The sequence below is a fragment of the Pelophylax lessonae genome (assembly GCF_965119305.1).
Source record: "Pelophylax lessonae genome assembly, chromosome: 6".
NCBI classification, from domain to species: Eukaryota; Metazoa; Chordata; class Amphibia; order Anura; family Ranidae; genus Pelophylax; species Pelophylax lessonae.
The window spans coordinates 234248193-234274547 of NC_138773.1; the positions used below are offsets into that span (position 1 = coordinate 234248193).

The 26355-nt window shown below is 45.6% G+C and overlaps 1 protein-coding gene across 4 annotated transcripts in view; it reads left to right on the forward strand.

Annotated features, from left to right (window-relative positions):
- Positions 1-26355, forward strand: part of NCKAP1 (NCK associated protein 1) — a 248857-nt gene that overhangs the window by 74997 nt on the left and 147505 nt on the right. For all 4 annotated transcript variants that reach the window (XM_082260288.1, XM_082260289.1, XM_082260290.1 and 1 more), the window contains 4 exons: positions 1464-1554; positions 3382-3519; positions 13464-13512; positions 19777-19933. In XM_082260288.1, the coding sequence (XP_082116414.1) occupies positions 1464-1554; positions 3382-3519; positions 13464-13512; positions 19777-19933 (435 nt within the window). The remainder of the gene's footprint in view (positions 1-1463; positions 1555-3381; positions 3520-13463; positions 13513-19776; positions 19934-26355) is intronic.

Consider the following 26355-nt stretch of genomic DNA (forward strand, 5'->3'; position numbering starts at 1 on the left):
CCTTCCCCTCCTCAGATGTATACCTATCATGAACCCACACCTGCGGTCTTCTGTGTTGACATCTAGCGCTGCAAGTCTTCTCTCCTTCCTGTGCAGCAGAGTGCCATAGAAGTCTAATTAGTTTGTCTCCAGCTGAAAGACCGAGGTAGACAAGCCCCTAAAAAGTCTATGGGGTTCTACAACGTAGGTTCAGCCAGGGAGAAGGGACATGCCCTGCTTGATGATTAAAGAGTAAGTTTACTTTGTAATAAAGTTCTTACCTTTTGATTGTGATGTACGAGGCTACCACTTTTGATGATTTTAGCAGTACAGCATATACAGTTATCAAAATTTGGCTGGTTCAGCAGGAACCCACTTCATTTTGGTACATGTGCAGCCCTGTCTGTTGAACAGAATCTGGTTGTTAGACCAGCTTTGTTTGACCAGTCCTGCTAAAAAAAAAGAAAATGCGTTTTAATCAAAAAACCCTGCGTGTATAACCAGCTTTAGGCAAACTTGGGCAAGATACTACTTTATGTCGAATAAAGGTATAGAATTTATTTTGTGATTTTTAATAAGTGTGCTAGGTCTTCACAATCTTTTTTTTTAAACCGCACAGTGGCCTTTATGGTTTATTTACTGCAATAAGCTAAAATAGGACCTCTGATGGTATGTATTGATGCTCAGAATTAAAGCCCCTGGGAATGCTTATTTAGTGCCGGTTCACACTGGGGCGACCTGTGAGGCGACCTGGTCGCCTCACAGGTCGCCGCAGGTCGCCTCCCATAGGGAAGCTGCGGACCCGTTCTAATGGGAGCGACACAAGTCGCTCCGACCTAGAAAAAGGGTCCGGAGCGTCTTTGGGGCGACCAGGAGGCGACCGCCATAGACTTCAATGTTATGAAGTCCGTGGCGGCCGCTCCGAGGTCGCGGCGCGCTGCTCGCACCGCGATCTCGGAGGTCGCCCCTGCAAGTAGCGTCGCGGTAATGTGAACCGGCACTTAAGGTTTCTCTGTTTATATAGATCAGTGGTCTCCAAACTGTGACCCAGGGGCCAGATGCAGTCCTTTGCCTTTAGCTGGCCCTTGGGGCACGGTTCCTCCCGCTGACGCCATCGGTGGGGCACGGTTCCTCCCGCTGACGCCATCGGTGGGGCACGGTTCCTCCCGCTGACGCCATCGGTGGGGCACGGTTCCTCCCGCTGACGCCATCGGTGGGGCACGGTTCCTCCCGCTGATGCCATCGGTGGGGCACGGTTCCTCCCGCTGACGCCGGGGATGTTTCAACTCCCGTTGGCCAAACTCTGGCCCCCCTAAAGCCTGAAGGGCTGTAAACTGGCCCTTTGTTTTAGAAAGCTTGGAGACCTCTGAAATAGTTTTGTATGATCCAATATTGTATGATCCAAAATTGGCTATCAAACTTGATGTTAGGCTGACTTATGAAGTCATTAATTGTGACCCCTGGGGAAACTTTCTCATTACCAGTGATCGGGAGTATCCTCGGCTAGGACAGATGATTGTAGACTATGAAAATCCTTTAAAAAAGATGATGGAAGAATTTGTACCCCATAGTAAGGTAATGACCCTGGTTTTCATTAATAACACATATTACTTTCTGTCTATATCTGAAGTATGAATACGGTACTGTGCACTTTGTCCAGAAATCTAAAGCAGGGGGAAGGGCATGACAAAGAGCTGTACAGATGGTGCATTTTTCCAAATCGGAGGAGCTGCTTTGGAAGCTATAGCAGGAAAACTGCAATTCTGTTTATAGCATTGCTCAGTTGCGCGAGGGGATACGGCACCTAAATATAGAGTCAGTTATCCAGCTTGCATGCATGGGTTTTCAGACATTTTGTCTCTCTTTTTTTTGAGTGTTTGAAGCAATGGTCTCTTATGATATAGTGTTTAACAAGAAATTGTCTCTCTTTACTTCCATTAAAGGGAATCTGTAAAACATATGGGTTACTTTGATTTAGATATTTTTTTATTTAGATTTTTTTTAGGTTTTAATGTTTTTTGTCATCAGTTTTTAATTAATATGCAGTCCATGTTTGCAATTAAAGCTTTAATAAAGGTTTCCCAAAGCATTTAGAGATCGCATGGTAGTAAGCGGGTCATTAAGAGGGAAGCCTTCTGATAAAGGATCAGTTGCTGCTGGCTCTAAACAGTATTAAAGATGTATGGGGTATATAAAAAAAAAAAAAAACTACATACTCCTCTACTTGCTTCAGCTGTCCCCTGACTTCTTTAAGTCTGAGAACTGAGTAATCACATGACCTGAATCCATCAATGCTTTCTGCTCTGCCCTTCCAGAGCTAACTGGAGCTGGCTGTGGCTCTCGGCTGTCCGCCAATAGCCGGAACCAGCTGTCCTTTAGGCAGCTGGGGGATTCCCAACAATATGGTTGGGATTCTTCCAGAGCCTGGAACAGCTCTGTGACATTAACTGACCGTGAGCTATTGCCCGCTGTCAGCTGATTTTGGGTGACAGGAGTGTATAAGTGTGCTCATGTGACCTAGAAGAGAAGTATGCTGTAAAATACTTTAGCCATTTATTTACAACATTTATGTTAAATGGACTAAGTCAACAAGTACAAATCCTGTAGCTGCTGACTTTTAATACTAGGTCACTTACCTGTCCACGGATTCCGCGATGTCTGCACCAAGGCCGTTTTTTTTTTTTTCTCTCCAATCGGCTCTTAGGTGCTGCCACCGCCATTCATTGGGAAACTGTCAGCGAAGCCTTGTGGCTTCACAGCCGGTTCCCTACTGCTCATGAGCGAAGCATGCTGGGTTCCTTTTTTAATGGCCCAGCAGCGGAGGAAGGAGGAGGGGGGCCGAGCTTCGGGGGAACCTCGCCGTGGCAAAAGGGTGCCAAAAAGAAATGTGCCAAATGTGGCAGCGGAGGGAGTGAGGAAGCAAACAAGTTGAGCTTCCCCTTTTGGATGGAGCCCTGCTTTGTCTTTCCAAAATCAACTGTGCCTTTTAGTTCCTTGCCGAGCTGTTGGCCTGTCGGTTACCTGTAAGCTGCCTCAGCCTGGTTTTGGAGAAACAAATTTTCCATATTTTGAGGATTGAGTGTTTTCCGTTAGCTGTCTTTGTCCGTAGAATCGCTACCAGTTTCTTTCCTTATCCTTTCAGCATGATAAAGGTTATCCTCATTTCCTCAGAGATGTGCTTCCTTTTCTTAAATAGCCCAATTTATTGGAGGATAAAATTATTTTTGAGCTATGTTGCAATCAGCAGTGCAGCTTGGTACATTATTTAACAGCTATGCAAAGCCAACATCCCTATTCCACCGTAGGCCAGATAATGTTTACTCCTTTCCCTCTCATTGCTGTATTATTATTTTTTGTTAATCTAATTCTAAGATTATTAACTACAGTTTATTTTACTCTTAGTCTTTGTCAGATGCCCTAATTTCACTTCAGATGGTTTATCCCAGAAGAAACCTTTCAGCAGAACAATGGAGAAATGCCCAGCTTCTTAGCCTCATCAGTGCACCAAGTACAATGCTGAACCCTGCTCAGTCAGATACGGTAGGCCTGTTAAGGATACATCTTTTATCCATTGCAAAAGCATGTAGCTGTAACTTTGTTTTAGCAGTAGCATGTGAAAATCGATTTAAACTATTCCAAAACGTAAGGTGTGTGTATAACAAGGATAACGACCATCTCATTTGTACAGTACAGGACATAGACCGATCATTTTATAGACCTTCATGCTACCTTCAGGTGATTGTATAGTACCAAAAGCTTTGCTGGATATACCCTTTAAGCATACGTTTTATAAAGCCCACCCTCCTCCATAAGTCCAGAGGTTTTTTTTTGCTAGTGTCCTTATGTGATGGACGACTTTTATTCCACGGAAAAGTAATCTACAGGTGCATCTCATAAAATTAGAATATCAAAAATGAAATTTATTTCAGTAATACAATTCAAAAAGTGAAACCCTTATTTCTCTATCGCTCATTGACAGACGTAGTCTTCTTGATTCTCAAGAGCTGGGTTATGTTGTCTCCGCAGGAGTAGGACTAGGCAGAATGACAAAACGTTCTGGCTCCACCCTAGGGGCAGTCCCTGAGGGTATATCCTCCCTCTCTCTGCTACAGGGAATCAGTTTTTTTCTGTCTAGTCAGGAGTAAGGACCTAAGTTCCTTGCTGGGATCTTTTGTTCCTGGCAAGACTTTTTTTCTTTAAGAAAAAGACATTTTTTAGGTAGTTTTCTCCAGTGTTTTTTCCTGTGAGATCTTCAAGCAAAAATGCCGGACTGGGCGACACTTGTGGCCACCCCAGCCGGCCTACGAGCGCGCGCAGACCATGGCATTGCGCTTGGTCGGCCGCGACATATTCAAGTAAGTATGCGGGGCCGGGCGACGGGCTGGATGTTGAGATCCAGTGGTCACCCCGGTTTCTGCCTAAGAGCGCGTGCAGACCAGTGCGCTGAGTCGGCCGCGACGGAGTCCCAGTAAAGGGACTGACTTTGCGAGTTAAAAGCTCGCTTGGACGCCAGGTACCAGAGAGTCGAGGCGTCCACAAACCCCCACCCCGGTGGAGAGGGTATTGTGAAGAGAGGGTGCCTGTCGGTTCGGTATGGTGAGTAAACGTTCCCTTTTTTCCTCATTATGAGGCAGTATATATTATGGGCCCCTCCATATATGGTCAGTATATATCTGATACTTACAAGTCCCCCTTGTAATACAGCATGTGTTTGTGGGAAGTGGACTTGGTTCAAGAGCTAACACTCTACCCAGCAGACTGTAACATTACAGCAGACATAGGAGGTATAATCCTACCTTATGTGCAGTGTATCTCTGTAGATCCATATGTCACCTCTTAGCAGAGTGCAGGTGGATGTGCTGGGAAGACGATATCGGCGGTCCGCCGCCATTTTGCCGTAGACCGAATGCATGTATGTCCTCAGGTCACGCCGGCCGCCATGTTTTTGGAGTCTTATGTCTCTTCTATGGGGGCGGCCATGTTTTGTGAGCCCAGCTTCCTCGTGGAGGGCTGGGAACGCCGGAAGGCGTACACAGGGGGCGGAGCCACGCCTTCTGCCCGGGAAAAAGCAAACAGCTCCTTCCAGTCTGTGTAAGACAGACGCTGACTGCAGTTTGTTGGAAACTGCACTGCATCGGTTGGTGAGCCTTGGGGGTCCCTCTCTCTCTCTCTCTCTGGGATCGAGAAGCAGGTACTCTGAGGGGCGCTATTGCGCTAGGGGGAGACACACAAAAAAAAAAAAAAAAAGTTTTTTTGTTTTTGCTGGCAAAGGTGTCCTGTATTAACATGGACCCTGCCACTCATGTATCTCCTCCGGATCCCCTCGAGGGGTCTGCGGGATCCTCCAGCACCCCACTGACAATTGAATCTTTGTCAGCTATTATGGAAACTTTTGTGTCCCGGGTGGAAGTGGCTTGTCAGGGACAGGGCGCAAGAAAGCGACCCCCGCCTAACCCCTTATTATCTGAAACTTCGGATTCAGACTCTGAGCCTATTTCTGCAGTTGCAGGTACTTCATCTGGTATTGGTGTCTCGGGTCCTGTCTCTTCAGACAGTGAGGAGGATGTTTCGGCATCCGCCATAGCCCGAGAGGAAGCGTTGGTAAACGCACTCATTGTATCTGTTCAAGAGACTTTAAGGTTACAGGGTATTCCATCAGAAATAGCTGAAACTGAGATCCCTTTTGGGACTAAAAAGCGCATCAAAGTGGCGAAGGTTTTTCCATTGCCCAAATGTTTTGGCAATCCAATCGAAGAAGAATGGCGTCTGCCAAAACGCACTTTTAATATTTCTAAACGCATTGACAGGCGTTATCCGTTTGAGGAAACCCTTATTAAGAAATGGACAGAACCACCTGTGGTGGATTCACCTATTGCTAGATTGAATAAAGCCACGGTTATTCCTTTAGAAGACGCTCCGTCTTTTAAAGATCCAGTGGATCGCAAGATAGAAGCTATGTCTCGCACCATGTTTTCCTTGATTGGATCAGCTTTCAGACCAATAATTGCTATTGGTCTGGTTTCGCAGGCTGTAACTGAATGGACCAAGTGGTTACGCCTGGACTTAGAAGAAGTCCCTCAGGCGGTATCAGATTTGTTGGAACAAATGATACAGGGGTTACAGTTTGTATGTGATGCGGTGTTAGACGCCACTCCATTAATGGCGCGAGCATCAGTCTCAGCAGTGGTTCTCAGGCGTACACTGTGGCTAAAAGGTTGGTTAGCCGACCAAGGTTCCAAAAAAGCATTGGCTAATATCCCCTTTTCAGGAGAGCGTCTATTTGGAGCCAACTTAGATGAGATCATTAAGGATCTCACCGGTGGAAAAAGCACCTTTTTACCGCAAAATTTTAAAGGTAGAGGAACTCGTCAAAGACGAGGGCCTTCTTTTTCTGCTCACAAGAGGTTTTTTCGTCCAGCGGGTGAAAAAACTAAGTCCTCCAAAGCTCCTGCAGGAGGCGTCAGGGGTCGTTGGTCGGGCAAGCAAAAGCCCGCCCCCTCCAGACCTGAAGATAAACCATCCAAAGCCTGAAGGTGCGCCCCCACCCATAACTGGGGTGGGGGGACGTCTTCGCCGGTTCCCGGATCCATGGCTTTCCAGAATCCCGGACAAATGGGTTTGCGAAGTCATAAGGTCAGGGTACAAGATCGAGTTTCGATCTCTCCCACCGGCGCGATTCTTCCCTTCCAATATCCGTCTATCCGCAGATCGTTTAGAAGATCTGCGGAGAGCAGTCACAGATTTACTACAACAAGGAGTGGTAGTCCACGTTCCTTGGACAGAACGGTTTCAAGGGTTTTATTCAAACCTGTTTACAATACCCAGGAAAGAGGGCAAAGTGCGTCCAATTCTGGACTTAAGAGCACTCAATTCTTTCGTCAACATAAGAAGATTCAGAATGGAGTCCATTCGCACGGTAGCAGCCTTCCTGCATCCAGGGGATGTCCTAGCGTCCATAGACATCAAGGACGCCTATCTTCACATTCCCATTTTCGCAGGACATCAGCGTTTTCTACGCTTTTCCGTAGAGGAGAACCACTATCAGTTTGTGGCGTTACCTTTCGGTCTCGCCACGGCTCCGCGGGTCTTCACAAAGGTGTTGGCCCCAATGTTGGCACTTCTGCGCCAAAGAGGTATATCGATTCTAGGTTACCTAGACGATCTTCTGCTTCATGCAGAGTCTCCTCAGACCTTGCTACAAAACATAGAAATTACTATGATTTCTTTACAGGAATTCGGGTGGCTGGTGAACCAGCAAAAGTCATTTCTGGTTCCCACCCAGAGGCTCGAATATCTGGGTCTAATTCTAGACACAGTCAGGACGAGAGTTTTCCTTCCGGTAGGGAAACTCCGAAAGATTCAATCAGCAGTCCAGTTGTTACTGTCCAACAGCTGGTCTTCCCTTCGGACGTGCATGAGGGTTCTGGGGTTGATGGTGGCTTCATTCGAAGCAGTCCCATTTGCCCAGTCCCATACCCGAATTCTTCAGCAAGAGATTCTTCTCAGATGGAATCGGAATCCGGAATCCCTGGACAATCAGATACGATTGAGCAAACAGACCAGAGAGTCTCTGGTTTGGTGGCTTCGGTCTCCAATGCTCAGCCAGGGAAAGTCATTTCTGCCAATATATTGGACGATAGTGACCACGGATGCCAGTCTATCCGGATGGGGAGGAATTCTTGGTAAGTTATCTGTCCAGGGACTTTGGTCCCCGGAAGAATCCAGGTTACCGATAAATGTATTGGAACTGAGAGCGATCAGACTTTGTCTGATTCACTGGACCGAACAGCTCCAGGGCAGCCCGGTTCGGATCCAGTCGGACAATGCCACGGCCGTAGCTTATGTCAATCATCAGGGGGGCACCAAGAGTGTCCGAGCGGCCAAAGAAGTGGCTTGCATTCTTCGCTGGGCGGAACGATTTGTTCCAGCAATCTCTGTGGTGTTCATTCCGGGGGTGGAGAATTGGCAGGCAGATTATTTCAGCCGTCAGACCCTGGATCAGGGGGAATGGTCCCTCCATCCAGACGTTTTCCACCAGTTGTGCCTACGGTGGGGCACCCCGGATGTGGATCTGTTGGCATCACGATTCAACAGGAAAGTTCAGAGATTCGTGGCTCGCTCCCGCGATCCTCTAGCAGAAACCGCAGACGCACTGATCGCCCCGTGGGGGCAATACCAGCTAATATATGCCTTCCCTCCTCTCGCGTTACTGCCAAGACTTCTTCGCAGGGTAGAGGAGGAAGGAATCCCAGTAATCCTGGTAGCTCCGGACTGGCCTCGTCGAGCTTGGTACGCCGACATGGTCAGACTGGTGGCGGACGTCCCATGGAGACTTCCTCTCAGGGAGGATCTACTGTCTCAGGGACCGATCTTCCATCCTGCTTTACGATCGCTGGCTTTAACGGCCTGGCTATTGAGACCCAGGTGCTGAAGGACAAGGGATTGTCAGCTTCAGTTATTCCTACTCTAGTTGAAGCAAGGAAAGCGACTTCCAGAAAGATTTATCATCGCACATGGAAGTCCTACATTGCATGGTGTGAACCTTTGGGGTTCCGTCCTCGGTCTTATTCGATTAGTCGAATATTGGCTTTTCTGCAACAAGGGGTTGAGCAGAAACTGGCCTTGAGTACTATCAAGGGTCAGGTCTCAGCATTAGCCATCTTCTTTCAGAAGCCTTTGGCTACTCATTCCTTGGTGCGGAATTTCATCCAGGGGGTGCGACATCTGGCTCCGCCAGTGCACGCGCCGTTACCCCCCTGGGATCTTAATTTCGTGTTGTCGGTTCTTCAGAAACCTCCCTTTGAAGATATTAGGGAGATTCCTCTACCCACGTTGTCCCAGAAGGTGGCCTTCTTGGTGGCTATTACTTCTGCACGCAGGGTGTCAGAACTGGCCGCATTATCTTGTCGTTCACCATATCTGGTGGTTCATAGAGATAAGGTGGTTCTTCGTCCGAATCCATCCTTCCTACCAAAAGTGGTTTCAGAATTTCATCTGAATGAAGAAATTGTATTACCTTCCCTGTGTCCTAAGCCCAGTCATCCTCGGGAATTTGCTTTGCACTCCTTGGATGTGGTCTGGGCGATCAGGGTATACTTGAAAACGACAGACTCGTTTCGCAAGACGGATTCACTTTTTGTGATCCCAGATGGACCCAAAAAGGGGTTGCCTGCATCTGCCGCGACCATTTCCAGATGGATCAGACAGACGGTAGTGCAGGCTTATTCTATTAAGGGTCGGGAGCCCCCGTTCCCTGTTAAGGCGCACTCCACTCGGGCACTTAGTGCGTCATGGGCCTTTCGCCATCAGGCGTCAGTGGTCCAGGTGTGCAAGGCGGCTACCTGGTCGTCGGTGCATACCTTCTCTAAACATTATAAAGTTGATGTAATGGCATCGTCTGATGCCTCATTTGGCCGCAAGGTTTTGCAGGCCGCAATTTGAGGAGACCAGTGGTCTACCTCGAGGGTTTTTTCCCGTTGGAAAATTTTTTCTTTTAGTCTCATTCTTTGTTTATAATGAGCCTTTAAAACTTCTAGTTTGGCACCGGTTGGGCCTTCTAGATTGGATTTGATTTTGTCAATCCCACCCCTCATTTGTGGCACTGCTTCTGGATGTCCCAGCTCTTGAGAATCAAGAAGACTACGTCTGTCAATGAGCGATAGAGAAAAATGGATTTTTGTAAGAACTTACCGTAAAATCCTTTTCTCTTAAGCTCATTGACAGACGTAGTACCCGCCCCTCTATCATTGAGTTGGGTTGGGTTAAATTCTCTGTACTGCTTTAAACAGAACTGATTCCCTGTAGCAGAGAGAGGGAGGATATACCCTCAGGGACTGCCCCTAGGTTGGAGCCAGAACGTTTTGTCATTCTGCCTAGTCCTACTCCTGCGGAGACAACATAACCCAGCTCTTGAGAATCAAGAAGACTACGTCTGTCAATGAGCTTAAGACAAAAGGATTTTACGGTAAGTTCTTACAAAAATCCATTTTTTTTGTATATATGCATTAAACAAAGAGTGATATATTTCAAGCATTTCTTTTGTTTAATTTTTATGGCTTACAGCTAGTGAAAACCCTAAATTCAGTATCTCAGAAAATTAGATTACATAAGACCAATAAAAAAAAAAAAAAAAAAAAAAAAAAATTTTAAATGCCTTTAAAAGTTGGCCTACCGAAAAGTATGTCCATGTACAGTATAGTATGCACTCAGTACTTGGTCGGGGCTCCTTATGCATGAAATACTGTCAATGCGACGTGGCATTAAGGCACTATGGAAGCTAAGGATGCTTTGTTAGCGTCTTTCAGCTCATCTGCATTGTTGGGTCTGGTGATACTATAATCATTAAACCAGATATTAGTACTTTTGGCAGTGTGGGCAGGTGTCAAGTCCTGCTGGAAAATGAAATCGGCATCTCCATAAAACTGGTAAGCAGAGGGAAGCATGAAGTGCTCTAGAATTTCCTGGTAGAGGGCTGCGCTGACTTTGGACTTGATAAAACACAGTGGATCAACACCACCAGATGACCTGGTCCCCAAATCATCACGGACTGTGCAGTTTATGATATTTGGGGTACACTTAAAAAGGGTCTTTACTCCACCTCCAAGAATTTGTGCTGACCTATGTTCAGTGAAAGAAAAATTCACAAAAAATTTAGACTCTTCCTGATGTAGACCTCGCTGTCTGTCTTAAAGCTGTATTCCAGAAATTCAGCCACATTGTAAAAAGTGAAGGCATGCTGAGTTAAGTCTAAGGAGCTGCAAGACTTGGAGCTTGCTTATCTCTGATTTAAATTTGACAGGTTTATTTCTGTGCCAGAGAAACACTCCAGGATGTGGGAGGAGAGAAAAACACAGAGCAATTATGCTTACCTCTCCCTATGCTGCCCATTCACAGAAGCCTTTGTATTTTGTAAAATGTGTTCACATAATACCAAGGCTTCTGTGATTTTGCAGGAAGAGGGGCGGGCATAGCAGCTGCAGCGGCTCTCCTGTTCAAGAAGCAGAGCTCAGAAGGATCAGTGTTGCACTCCCAGAACTACAGCGATAGCTGTCTTCCAAGAGTACGAAAAAACCATTGGATATAAATAGAGCTAAGCCCAGGAGATGTCATGCACATCGCTGAACCCAACTCAGTGTGCCTTCATTTTTTTCCAAGGAGCTGAATTCCTGGAATTCAGTTTAAAAAAAACAACAAAAAAACACATTACTGTCCTTTTATAGTAAATGATCCTTCATTTAAGGATTCTGCAGACAGAACATTTAAGATGCTCTTAAAGGTACTTTTTACTCTTGCAGATCCAGCCCTGTAACCTGCTAGTGTTGCACTTTCTATTTTGTCAAACTAGAGAACTAAACATCAACAGGATCCTGTTTTCCAAGATCGAACTCTGGCTGAACATTTCTTTCACCCTACTTTTCTGTGCTGATGCCCTAGAACATGTCTCGACACAAATTTCCGTAATGGTTCTCATTTCTGTCCATATGTGTAGAATCTTGCACACCTTTTTAAAGAGGTATCTGTTTCTTTGATGCACTTGGCAGGTTCATAAAAGAGGATACAGGGGGAAAAGTCCTTCTTCCGCAGTGGAAAGCTCCAAACCCCCCTCTTCCAGGGACTTCTACCTCCCCTAAACAAAGAGCCACTCTATTGCTCTCTGCAGACTTCATCTTCAAAGCCAAAGTTTCAGACTTTTCCATTCGGTGCAGGACTTGGAACACAAAATCCACTAAGATTACCTCAAAGCCGACTTCACAAGGGGCTCTCTCACTCCTAAAAATTGGGGGACATCTGCAGTTTGCATTCCCCTGGGTACCAGATGTCTCACAAAAGGATACAACATAAACTTTCAAACTATACCCCTGCAACTCTTTCTTCTCTCAAGTCCGGTTCACACTTATGCGATGCGGGAAGGCTGCGAATCCGCAGCCTGTTCCCTCATCGCACACGCACCCCCGGCAGTTCACACTGCCATATGCGATACGCTGGGGGTGTCAATGTAATCTTAACGACACCCCCAGTTTGATCGCATATCGCAGTGCGATCTTGCAGTTCGCACAGGATCGGATCGCACAAGTGTGAACCGCTGTGCGATCCGATCCTGATGCGGCTGCCAAAAAGGGTCCTGTGCGAGTTTGGTGCGGGTGCGAATTTAGCCATACAAAGTGTATGGCTAAACTCGCACCGCACAGCCGATCGCATGTAATGAAGGAGCAGTGCGCTCCGACATTACATGTGAACCCCGAACTCGCACAAGTGTGAACCGGGGCTCAACCTGCCAATGTCTACCCAAAGACAACGTGACATTGTCCTGGATAATTTTGTGCCAGGGAGTGGTTGTTCTAATCCCTCTGGAGGACTGGTTCAAAGGATTCTATGTAAAACCTATTCAGGGTACCAAAACCTAATGGGATTTTATAATCTTGTATTGAAGTTTAACAAGTACTTATTGTGTCCCTGAGTTTCACATGGAATCTGCAACGTCACTATTTTCCTCTCTGAGACTATGTCTGCCATGAGCAGACATTCAAGATGTCTACTTGCATATTCCCATTTACCCACCTCGTCGGCACTTTTGCACTTTTCAGTAGGAGAGTCACTTTCAATATGTCACACTGCCATGTAGCCTATCCTTTTCTTTCACAGTATTCACAAAGGTGCTTGCACCTCTAGTCGCCTTCTGAAAAAGTCAGGGCATCTGGCTCACTGGGTACCTAGATAAGCTTCTTAAGGCTCATCTCGCTCAAAACTATTTGCAAACCTCCAAAAGACTTTCCAGATACTTATGCCTCATTTTGGGCATGACCCAGGCAAAAGTGTTACGTCTGGCAATCAAGCTTGCCTCCCTTAGTTCACATGCTTAGACCTTAAGAGATTTTTCATGAGTCCTAGGCCTTAGGCAGCCTTACTTGAGGTGGCTCCTTTTGCTCTGTTTCACTCAAAGCTTCCTCAAAAAGACATTCTGTTGGCCTGAGACAAACACATTGCATCTTTGGATCTTCCTATGCTTCTCTCCAATCAAGCTAAGAATTCTCTAGCTCGGTATGTTTTCAGTGCAGCCTTAGACATGGGAAAGTTCCTTCTGTATTCATGTGGACAACTGATGCCAGCCTCAAAGGCTTTGGAGGAGTGTTCCAATCTCTTACAGTTCAGGGAACTTGGTCCCCAAGGGAAACATCAACATTCTGGAACACAGAATAACAAAATGGCAAAAAAAAGGTGTAATAAAAAGAAAAAGGTGTAATAAACTTAAAGCACAGTCTCACCCCATTTTCTAGAAAAAAAATGCTATTTTTAAAAAGTGACAAATTAAACTGCCCCAGACAGCAAGTGGTAAAGGTGGATAGTTTTATATTTAATACAAAAAAAAATGGGAAATGGTAATTCTACATGACTAACACATGCTACAGGTTGAAAAAGAATGTGAGATGTTAAGTGCTTTTAACGGCAAGCAATGTGTGATAGATTTTTATTTTATTTATTTGCAGATGCCGTGTGAATACCTTTCACTAGATGCAATGGAGAAATGGATCATTTGTAAGTTTTTTTTTTTTTTTTTTTTTTTAAATAATATCTTATTTTTTTTTGTAGTAATAGCATGCTTTGTGTGATTATTGTTAAGCAGCTCCAAAGTTTGGGCTGCATACATGCTCCTGACCAGTGATCTATAAAATATTGAGCTCTGTGTTAAAAAATAAACTTGTGTTTGTGTGCTATCTGCTTTGTCAGCTTCTGGTAATATTTATTTACAGCTGGCTAGTGAATGCTTGGGCTACAAGACCTATTGACTGTCTATTCAGCGTGCCTTAAATTGGTTATTAAACGGCCGTATAAACAAAAACAGATTCTGGATTTTTTTATTAAGTCATAAAAGTGAAAAGAGACATTGCCACAGCTGCTCAAGAAATGTGTCCTGCAAAACAATTTTTCTGATATGATTGAGTGATTAGGCCCACTGGAGGGTATTTATGGCCTGATAACACTAGTGCTGAATGAGATTGCTGTCACCTTTTAGGTGTCTGCAAGAGGGCATCTGTTCACAAAGTGCTTTTTTGGCCTCAGTCAGATACACAGGGTCCATCCATCTTCAGGTATTTTTATTCTCAGCAATCGATGAATCCTATGAACAGCATCATGAGAGATTAACTTTTGCAAGGGAAATTGACCTTATAGCCTATGCACTAGTCCCATCATTTTCTAATCCAATGAACAGCATCATGAGAGATTAACTTTTGCAAGGGAAATTGACCTTATAGCCTATGCACTAGTCCCATCATTTTCTAATCCAATGAACAGCATCATGAGAGATTAACTTTTGCAAGGGAAATTGACCTTTATAGCCTATGCACTAGTCCCATCATTTTCTACACAACAATAACAAGGAGAAGCTTATCCTGAAGAAGCGGTAGATTTCTGCGAAACATGTAGAGGATTTCTGTTAACTAAGGACCCACTATATCTCCTTTTTGTTCAATCTTGATTTACCAAGTATCAGTGTAATGTTTATGGATATACCTTTTATTTCTTATTGGTGTTTGCAATTAATGTCTCAACATGTATCTGGATATATCCCGTTTCTCTTTCATTCATTGACGGACACAGCTCCTGTTCTTCTTAACCATTGGGTTATCCCTCCTGGGTCCCTGGAAGCCTCTTGGTGCCGCCATTTTGTTGTAGCTCAAATGCACGGTGGCCATGTTTGTGTAGTCTGGCGGTTATTTTGCGGGGGTTTGCCATTGAAAATAGTGGCGGCCATGACTGGAGCCCTGTGGGCAGCGATTTTGGCAGTGGGAACCCCTCCCCATCCCCTGATGCTGACTCCTGGATCTCTTTACTTCCTGATCGCCGCAGGTGGAGTGCAGATTATCCTGGTGGCTGCAGGTGCCTGTTTCTGCTTGGTGGTGAGTCTAGTGGGGTCCTCTACCTCTCTGCTGAGGATCGATTTGGCGCTCTGTGCCTGGCGATTAGGTGGTGCTCCCAGTTCAGTGGGGGTTGTCCCTTTTTGCCTTTTTTTTTTTTTTCACTTTTTGTGGGGTCCCCCTGGTGGCTCATGGAGTCTTTGGAGAACATCTCCCCACCTGATCCCCTCTCTGAGGCTGCGGAGCTCTCCGGGTCCCAACCATCCATCGATGCACTGACAGTGGTCCTGGAGTTTTTTTGTGTCCTGGGTGGAGGTGGTTTTTGGGTGACAGGCTAGCAAAAAGTGCCCCCGCCTTCTCCTGCCTCATCTGTCTCATCAAATCCTGAATCTGATTTGGGCCGCCGCAGATGTGGGTCACCCTGCTGGGTCTGCGACCACATGCCCAGAATCCTCAGTGAGGATGATTCCTCTACGTCTGCAACCACGCACGAAAAGGCGCTAGTGGAAGCAAAGATTGTATCTGTGCGGGAGACCTTTAAAATGGATGACTCAGCTGCGATAGATGAGCAGGTTCCCTTTGGCATATACAAGCCATCCAGAGCGGTTCCCTTTTCCCGCCTAATCCCTAAGCGAGGGAGGTTCCAAGCATCCTTGGTCTGGTAAGCCTAGAGCTAGCTTCTCTGGACCATCAGACAAGACCCCCTTCAGCATGAAGGTCTGCCCTCACCGATTATTGGGGTTTCCGGTTTTGCTGACCTCCTTCGTGATTATTTTGGGGGTACCCAGAAAGGGGGACAAAGCTTGTCCTTTTCAGTTTTTTTTAAGGTCCTGAGTCTCCTTGTGCAGATATAATTCCTGCAAAGGTTCAGGTGATGTTCAAACTACCTAAGGTTCCCCCAGGAAATTGATTTGCCTAGGTCTGATTCTAATTCTGACCAGGGTGGTCCTTCCTCTGGACAAACTTCAGGAACCAAAGACCATGATTTACTGGCTGCTGTCACACAGTTCTCGCTCCCATTTTGCATACAGGTTCTGAGTCTGGTGGTATCCACTTTCAAGACAGTTCTGTTTGCACAGTCCTAAGCCCTTAAGTAGGTTCGGCTCCACAGGAGGATACCGAGGTTTGTGGCGAGATCACGGGTTTCTCTGACAGATGTCGCAGGCGTCCAAGGGCCACGGTAAGGCCAGTATCAACCTTGGCTCAGGCTTCTGTTGCAAATCCTTTGAGAAATCAAGGGCGAGGATCTTCCATCTAGTCTGGTGGCCATAAACGTCCCTTGGGGGCTTCCTCTCTGAGAAGACCAGTTGTCCCAAGGGCTGATCTACCATCCTTCTTTACAGTCGCTGGTTTTAATGGCTTTGCTATTGAAAGCCAGGTACTGAGGGATAGAGGTCTGTCTGGATCAGTGATCCCTACTATGGTGAAGGCGAGGAAGTTCTCTTCCAGCCAGCTCTTCATACCATCGTACGTGGAAAGCATACATTTCTTGGTGTGAGTCGATTGGCGCTCATCCTCGATGCTTTTCTGTGGCTCCGATCTTAACCTTTCTTCAACAGGGAGTTGATCAGAAATTGGCCTTAAGTACCATCAAAGGCCAGGTGTCTGCCCTTGCAATGTTCTTTCAGCGGCCCCTAGCCACGCACTCTTTAGTTTGTACCTTCATTCAGGGGGTCGGACATGTGGCTCCACCTGTATGGTCTATTTTTGCTGCCATATTATTTCAATCTAGTACTTTCGGTTCTCCAGAAACCTCCATTTACATAACTGTCCTCACCCTTTATATACCACCCCCCTTTCAATAACTGTCCTTGCCCCTTTATAGCAACCCCCTTCACATAAATGTCCCCCCCCTTTATATCACCCCCCCTCCCTCACATAACCCCTATAAATGGGGTGAGGACAGTTATGTGAAGGGGGGTGCTATAAAGGGAGTGAGGACAGGAATGTTAAGGGGTGGGGGAGCTGGGGACTGCAGTGTGAATGGGGGTGCGATTACAATTGGTGGGGACAGTTATGTGAAGGAGGGTGCTATAAAGTGGATGAGGACAGTTATGTGAAGGGGGTGCTGCTATAAATCGGGTAAAGACAGGAATGTGAAGGGGGCTGCTATAAAGGGGATGAGGACAGGAATGTGAAGGGGGGGGGGGGGGTGATATGAAAGGGGCTGGGAACTGTAATTTAAAGTAGGGGGTGATATATAAAGAGGGGCTGCATACAAGAATGTGAAGGGGGGATGATGCGCAGCGGGACTGAACACTGATGTAATAAAAAGGATAGTGATGTGAAGGATCTGAGACTAGGTTCATATATTCATTGCATAACACGAGTAGGCAGCCCATTCATTTCAGTGGGCTGCCTTCTAAGCAAAAATGCAGAAAAAAAAGTCCCTAAACTTTTTATTTAGTTTTTTTTTTTTTTTTATATTGCATGATACTGTGGCACCATGCGATGTGGCACACATAAAGACGCGCCACGTTTGCCCATTGTGCAGAGGTGCCATTGAGAGCCAAACGTATGATACGGACTTCGGCTGGAAGAAAATTTTACTCACTGGACCTTCATGAATTTTAATTCAATACCCCTGCTATAGAGGTTGCACAAGCAATCCAACTCCTGGATGGCACATCAATACGTGCCATTGCCAGACGGTTTGCTGTGTCTTCCATCACAGTCTCAAGAGCATAGAGGAGATTCCAGAAGACAGGCAGTTACTCTAGGAGAGCTAGACAGGGCTGTAGAAGGTCCTTAACCCATCAGCAGGACCGGTATCTTCTCCATTGTGTGTGAGGAACATGATGAGTACTGCCAGAGCCCTACAAAATAATCTCCAGCAGGCCACTGGTCTAAATCAGAAACCAACTTCATGGGGGTGGTCCTGAGGGCCCGACGTTCTCTAGTGGGCCCTGTGCTCACTGCCCTGCACTGTAGCGCTTGATTGCATTTGCCATTGAACGCCAGAATTGGCAGGTCCTCCACTGGCGCTCTGTGTTTTTCACAGATAACAGCAGGTTCACCCTGAGCATGTGTGCCAGACATGAAAGGGTCTGGAGAAGCCATGGATGACGTTCTGCTGCCTGTAACATTGTTCAGCATAACTGGTTTGGTGGTGGGTCAGTGATGGTCTGGGTGGCATATTCATGGAGGGATGCACAGACCTCTATAGGCTAGACAATGGCATCTTGACTGCCATTCGGAATCGGGAAGAAATCCTTGACCCAATTGTCAAACCAGGCTGGTGCAGTGGGTCCTGGGTTCCTTTTCGTGCAGGACAATGCCCTGCCTCATGTGGCAAGAGTAAACAGCCAGTTCCTGGAGGATGAAGAAATTGATACCATTGAATGGCCCTCATGCTTGCCTGACCTAAATCCAATAGAACACCTCTGGGACATTGTTTCGATCCATTCGACACTGCCAGGTTGCACCTCAGTCTGTTCAGGAGCTCCGTGTAGCCCTGGTCCAGATCTGGGAGGAAATACCCCAGGACACACCATCTGTCGTTCCATCAGCAGCATTGTCGGGCATGCATATAAGCAGGTGGGGGCCATACAAACTACTGAGTTCGATTTTTGATTTGCTGCAATGAAATTTCAGCAAAATGACTAGACTGCTGCATCATTTTTTTTTACTTTGATTTTCGGGGTGTCTTGAAATTGTGTATATCTATGTATATGGGTGTGTATGTATGTATATGGGTGTGTATGTATGTATATGTATGTATATATATATGTGTGTGTATATGTGTGTATATGTATATGTGTATATATATATATATATATATATATATATATATATATATATATATATATAATGTGTGTGTATGTATGTATGTATATATATATATATATATATATATATATATATAATATATATATATATATATAATATAGGGATCAACCGATTATCGGCAACACCGATATATCGGGGGCCGATATGCACTTTCCCCGCTATATCGGAATCGGCCTTTTTGATTTACCGATATTGCCGATATTTGGGGAAAGTGCTTGTACCGGAGTCATGCCTGCAGCTAGAGGCATCGCCCTGGTATCGGCGTCCATAGCTGACGGTCGCTGTCTTGTAATGACAACTGATGTGGCTGAGAAGCCGTTCGGCTGTCATTACAAGGAGCGGGAGGGGACGTTCCCCTACCCCCACCTGCTGCCTTCCGCGGGTCGTCCAGGTCTCCCGTTCCACCTGGAGACCAGGGCATCCTACCTCCACCGCCACCGAAGACCCGATCAAAGCCGCATTCGGCTCTGATTGGGTCTCCATGTAAAAAACCTGGAAGTGATGTCATGACATCACTTCTGGGTACTCGGCGCCAAATTCAAAAAAACTGACAGCATTCAAAACAGCCAAAGTGCTTTTTCAGTGCAGAGGAGGGGTTTGGGGTCTTTTAGACCCCCAGATCCCTCCACAACAGACCTTTTGTCTGAAAATTTTGGCAGATATTGGCCGATTCCTATATCGGATTACCAAAATATCGGTATCGGCATTAAAAAAAACGATATCGGTCACACACACACCACACACCACTGCAAGTCCTCTATACCTGTTTTAATTAATTTTTTTATATTGAAAGTGTTGATCCCTTGTGGCTTTAGAACTTTATATTACACTTCCTTTACCCTTATGAGTTTGCAAAGGAGAGTCAACCTTCAAGGGGTTCCTCCTAAACCAGCAAATTGGAATGCTACGTTGCAGGAATACAACTGTGATTAAATAGCAATACAAATATAAAGATAGAGGAAAAATGTTGTTAAATCCAAGGATATTTATTCTCTTGAAATAGCCTGTGGTGTTGTCTTATGAGTAGATGCCTGTTAGTACAATATTCACAGCATGCAGCAGTAAATCCTCGATGTTTGGTTATATGTAGTAACAGGCTGCATGATGGTCTCTGTATCTTATATTTATATTTTTTTTCCTCATCTTCTTCTAGTTGGGTTTATTCTTTGTCACGGAATATTAAACACAGATGCCACTGCACTGAATCTTTGGAAACTTGCCCTTCAGAGCAGTTCCTGCCTTTCACTTTACAGAGATGAAGTTTTCCATATCCACAAGGCAGCAGAAGACCTCTTTGTCAACATCAGAGGGTATGTCACTGACACAATAGATTGAGTGTTGGTACTTTTTATGTTTTGATGGTTGAAAATGCAAGCTCTAATTATTTCTTAACCTATTAATATTCAGACATGACAAAAGTTTTTAAACCTATACTTAACGATTTTTTTTTCTCCCCTTCATCCATCTCTGTAAGAAAAAAAAAAAATGGGGAAAATTATTCATGCATGCAAGTGTGAAGTTTCTCTTTCGTTCATTGACGGACACAGCTCCTGATCTTCTAAACCATTGGGTTATAATGCCCCCTAAAGGAGTAGGACATTAGGCAGAAAAAGTCTGGCTACACCTTTGGGCAGTCCCAGGGGGGTATACTCCCTTTCTCCGCTATAGGTACTTCGTTTTTTTTCTGCCTAGTCAGGAGTAAGGACCTAGTTCCTTGCTGGGATATCTGGTCCTGGCAATTTTTTTTCTTTTTAGACAAATTTTTTTCTCCTTTTGATTTTTTTCCTGTGAGATCTACAATCAACTGCTGGACTGGACGACCGGCTGGATAACCTAGATCCAGTGGTCACCCCAGTCTGGCCAGCGAGTGCGCACAGACCTAGGTTGGCCGCAACATAGCCCCACCGGATGGGGGATGGCTGAGTTGAACTCCTCGCGAGGTCGTGAAGGACCGTGTATCGGCCCGAGTCACAGCGTTCCTCCTGGCTGACACCCCCCTATTTCAATAGAGAGAAGGTTGTGTTTGGAGCGGTGCCCGCCTGATTCCGGGTATGGTAAGTACCTGTCCCCTCTCTCCCTTGGGAGGGTTTTGGGTGGATTTAGGCCCCTCCATGTGGGACGATCGGACCCCTGGGTTCCCCTCCTTCCCATCTGTTGGTCCCTGTAGGACTGTTTTTTGAGGCTTGGGGATCCCCCCTGGGAGCCTCGTGGTACCACCATTTTCTTGTAGTTTGCTGCTTAATGCACGGCAGCCATTTTTCGGTGGTTTGCTGTTGAAAATAGCAGCAGGCATAACAGTTGAGCCCCTGGACGGGGATTTCAGTGGTGGGAGCCCCTCCTCATCCCCTGGTGCGGACTCCTGGATCTTTTCAATTCCTGATTGCCGTTACTATAGTGCACATTCTCCTGGTGGCTGAGGTGCCTGGTTTCTGCGGGGTGGTGAGTCTAGTGGGGTCTCCACCCCCCCGCCTTCCCCTGCCTCCTCTGTCTCATCTGATTCGGCCGCCGTGGCGTGGATCACCCTGCTGGATCTGCGACCACACACCCGTAATCCTCAGTGAGGATGATTCCTCCACGTCTGCAACCGCGCAAGAAAAGACGCTAGTGGAAGCAATGATTGTATCTGTGCGGGAGACCTTAAAAATGGAGGATGCAGCTGCGATGGAGGCGCGGGTCCCCTTCTGACAGAATTATCACTAAAGAGTGGGAATGACCAATGCATCCCCCTGGGGTCCTTAAGCGATTTGCTAGGCGATAAAGTAGAGCTGCACGATTAATCGTATGAAAATCGCGATCTCGATTCACCCCCCCCTGACGATCTAAACCTGACATATGCTCGATTCTTTGCATAGCTGTGAGGAAGCAGAGAGCACAGCTGTGGGGAAAAAAAAAAAGCCTCCCACAAACAAATGCCTATCAGCATTAAGTCTCCCAGTAACTATAAACAAAATGATTACATTGTATCTTTTCCTTCCCTCTGCCAGGGAGAAAGGAAGTTTAACCTCTTAAAGACTAGACCTTTTTCTGACACTTGTTGCTTGCAAGTTAAAATCCATTTTTTTTTTTGCTAGAAAAGTACTTGGAACCCCCAAACATTTTATATATTTTTTTAGCAGAGACCCTACAAAATAAAATGGCGATTGTTGTAATATTTTATGTCACACTGTATTTGCGCAGCAGTCTTTCAAACGCAATTAATAGACTTTAATGAATAAAAAAAAAAAAAGCGTAACAGTAAAGTTATCCCAATTTTTTTTTTGTTACACAGAGAATAGTGATCTTTATTCCATGCTAAAAAATCGTGATTCTCATTTTGGCCAGAATCGTGCAGCTCTACGATACAGTAAACGGTTCCACCGGTGATGGACCCTCCGGTTTACAGTTTAACCAAGACAACCATGATTCCAGGTGAAGAGTCCCTGGCCTTTAAGGACCCAGCTGACAGAAAGGTGGAGGCTGTGGCCTGCAATATGTACATATGGCTGGTTCGGCACTGAGGCCAATATTCACCATTGCTCTGGTGTCACAGAATCTGTCTGAATGGGCTGGGCTTTTGCGCTGTGACCTGGAGGGGGGGAGTAGCTTCCCCCTCTCTTTCAAGGAGATGGCCTGTTTGGTGCTACCCTGGATGACATCATTAAAGGTCTCACGGGGGGGGGGGGGGGGGAGAGTACCTTTCTTCTGCAAGCTACTAAGGGCAAGGACCCTCGTCGTAGACGTGGGCCCTCCTTCTCGCCTCATAAGAAGTTTTTTTCGTCCCTCAGGGTCAACTGACAAGGTATCTGAGCCCTTCCGGGCCTCCTCTGAAGGATCCAAGCGAACTTGGTCTGCCAAGTCAAAAGCGTGCTTCTCCAGACTCGCAGACCAGGCCCCTTCAGCATGGTGTGCCCTCGCCTGTATCTGGGATGGGAGGATGCCTTTGCTGGTCCCCGGACCCATTGACTCCCTTGGTACAAGTCAGGTGGGTCCACAAGGTAATTCGGTCCGGCTACAAGATTGAGTTTCATTCTTACCCTCTGGTAAGGTTCTTCCTTACATTGTGCAAATGTCCCCGGTCTGCTTACAAGCTTTTTGGGCAAGACCTTTTACTTTAGAGGGTGATGGTCCCGGTTCTGACTTAGGATCGTTTTCAGGGGTTTTACTTAAACCAGTTTACAGTTCCAAGGAAGGAAGGCAAGGTGCGTTCAGTTCTGGAGCTCAAGGGGCTGAACTGCTTTGTGCACTGCCGGTGTTCAGAATGGAGTACATTTGCATGGTGATGGCTTCCCTGCATCAGGGGGATTTTTCTTGCCTCCATCAACATCAAGGACGTTTACCTTCACATTCCAATATGTGCCGGTCTCCAGTGCTTCCTCCGCCTTGCCATGGGGAGGAGCATTATCAGTTTGTGTTTCCCTTTGGTTTCGATTCTGCTCCTCTGGTCTTCACGAAAGTGTTGGACACGGTGCTAGCATTGGTGCGCCAAGGGGGGTTGCGGAACTGGGCTACTTGGATGACCTCCTTCTGCGAGCGGAGTCCCGTACTGCTCTGGTGGAAAATCTGGAGATCACCATTCAAACTCTGAGGGAGTTCGGCTGGATTCTGAATTTTCACAAGTCTGCTCTGGTTCCGTCCACAAATTAACTGGTTGATAAAGACACTATTAACTGGTTGTTAGGTTGCCAGCACTAGCTAGATCACTTCAGGCTGGCCTCTTTTGCAGGTATAGCTATGTAAAGCTATAAAAATGTGTCTGTACTGTTTAAAATACAGTAATGCACTGTCTCACCCTGCTCTGCACTTGCTCAGTTGCGCTCTATTTTTTGGCACTGTGCGGAATTTGTAGAGATCAATCTGCTGCCAGCCTAAAGTTTAACTGCTGTTCAGGGGCTCTGGGCTTCAGCAAAATGGCGGCCTCCAGCAAGAAGAAACCGGAGCAAGGCTGGAGGCAATTTACAGCACATACTCCTTTTGGTAGCATAATTCTTAATGTGGAATGTATTTTCCTTGCATTAAGAGCATTCTTTTTATCAAGTTATAGGCGAAGTTCCACTTTAACAACTAGAATCGTTGTGCCACGTGACCCTGGATGCATTTTTTGGTACGTTTCCCATTGACTTAAAGTATCACAAGGGCAAAACTTTTTTAAGTTTTGGATACAGTGGAGAGGGATTAGAACACCTGTCAGATTTTATTCCTGTCTGTTCCCTATTAGGGAGATTCAAACACTCTATTTTTCCTGTTAACCATTATCACTGAAAGTTAAAAATACATTTCAAATTTTGAGCTGTCGTCAGAAAAGTAATAGAGGAGAAATCTTCATATGGGGACACCTACTCTGATGACCTTAATTTGCCAGGATTTCCTCTCGCTTCTTGTTTGGTTATGGGACAGGAAGTGAAGGGACATCTCCACAATGGGACAATGATTTAAAAAAAAAAATCTGACGGGTTATAACCTTCCCATCCAAAATGCCTATACTTCTACTTTAAATGGAAGGTGTATCTTTGGTGTGCTTTTGAAAAGCGTATCAAAGATGCAGCATGAAGGACTTTTAAAACTGCAGTGCAAACACGGCGCAGCAAAATAAAAAGTCACATAGGATTTAGTGGGGAATGTTTTTGATGTGCTTTTGTCATGCTGGAAATGTGTGACGAAAGGGACCCAAGTCATGTTAAATCCCTCAGGGGACCTTGTGCTCTTGCTAGAATCTATGCTGTGATCCCTAAGCAGCATTTTAGGATAGCTAGCTCCTCCCACTGCTAGACAACAATGCTGGATAAAGGTGAGAGCGTGGCCTAGGCAGCAATTTGCAATGAGACCAACCAGTCAAACAGCAGAGATGCGAGGATAGAAAGTTACAGCCAGTTGGAAGAGGCAGAGAGGGAACGTTCAAGGAATGTTTGAGGTGAAAATACCTTGTTTGCTGTGACTGCAGACTGCACATGAGTACCATACTTTCCCACACTGAAAGTTGTGTAGAAACTTCTAGGGAATCGGAGGCTGCATGGAGAGAGTGAGAGGAGCCAAAAACAAGCTGAACTGCAACTATACACCCCCCCCCCCCTGTCAGAAGGCTCTGACATACATGGAAAGAGGTAGAGAAAAGTGTGTGACCCCTGGGGACGTCGGCCAGTGAATCCCAACCCAGCCCGAGTAAGCACGATATATTCGTGTGAAATGCATAAACTACTTTTCCCTGTTTTTTTTGTTCTGGCTTGGTGACCAATAAGGCACTTTTCATATTTTGACTTCACTGCAGCGTGCCACCATGTTTTTTTCTTGTTTTCTCCATTCATGTTCTCCGTGGCGAGCCTGGGTGTGCACCTGCAGCAGTCTGCATTCATTGATTGCCTGAGCAGTATTCAGATTGTAATTGTACTTAGAGCACATTTTTAACTGTTGAAAGAGCAAGGGAGAGGTGTATTTGCATGCTTGCACATTTTTTCCAGATATGAAAGGAAACCTTTTTTAAAATTCTGCTTACCGATATATACATATTGTGACTTTGTGGCATGTCCTTTACTCCATGTATGCATTCCATTAGGAATTGGGGGACTCCGGTGCTTTATGTTAAGACAGCGAAATAGTTTTTTCACAAATACTCAAATAGTGCTGACAATTTTAGGCAGTGCTTTTACCTATATTGTAAATTTAAATTACTCACAGATTAGATTGATAAAGTTTAAAAAGAGAGCATTTACAAGAAATCAAGATTACTATAGTGCTTCTGAAAGATGGATATGTATTCTTACTTAAATCTCGGGGTGCTTTGTGTATTTCCTTCAGATCTGTGCAGTAATGCAGAATTAAACTTTTTTTTTTTTTTAATTTGTTTTTATTGAAATTTTTCAAAGCTTACAAAACAGTGGAACAACATAATAGATCTTAAGGGGATAAGAGAAGAGCACATAACAAGAAACACAGAATAGCATCATGATGGTGATAATCTCAAATGCATATCAAAAGGGTAGATATACACCAAAACTGAAAGAGGAGTTTAAACACATAAATGGAGATCACATGTGGGTGCTCCGCTCGGTAAGAACATGGGAGATACAGATCAAAGCATGGTTAGGTAGGTTTAGTAAGGGGGTGGAAGGAGAAATGGGAGGAAGAGGAAGGAAGGAAATAGAGGTAAGTAGGGCTAAGCATCCAACGCGTATCCAGGGCGACCTGTGGTCAAGAAAGACTCAGGGAAGATTTATGCCAAGCTTGAGACTTAAGTTACCCGTGTGGGGTGCCATGCTTTCCATTGGGATTCAAATTTCCGACTGCGGCCACAATCAGTGGTCAGCAGGGATTCATAAAGGCAATGAGTATGTACGATATCGAGGACTTCAGATAAGTTAGGTATTCTGATGAACTGCCAACCTCTTGCAATTAAAGATCTGGCAGCTAGGAGAACATGAGTAATTATTACTCAGTAGTATAGAGAGGGAAGTTGTGTATGCCTATATTTAAGATGGCCATACTCGGGGGTTGGTGGAGTCAACATTCCTGTTAGACTTGAGATGAAACAAAATGCACTATTCCAGAAACTGGTCAGACCAAAAGACATGAAGTATGTTACCCACTGCCCCACAGCCCCTCCAACACAAAGAAGAGTGCTGTGGAAAAAACAGCGATAATTTGTAGGGTGTATAGTAACATCTTAGGGTTTTTTTTTTTTATTTATTTTTTTAGGAGAGCTCCCAGTGGGCAGCTGATTTAGACGAGATATATATTGACTTCAGGGCCACCTTCCACTCAT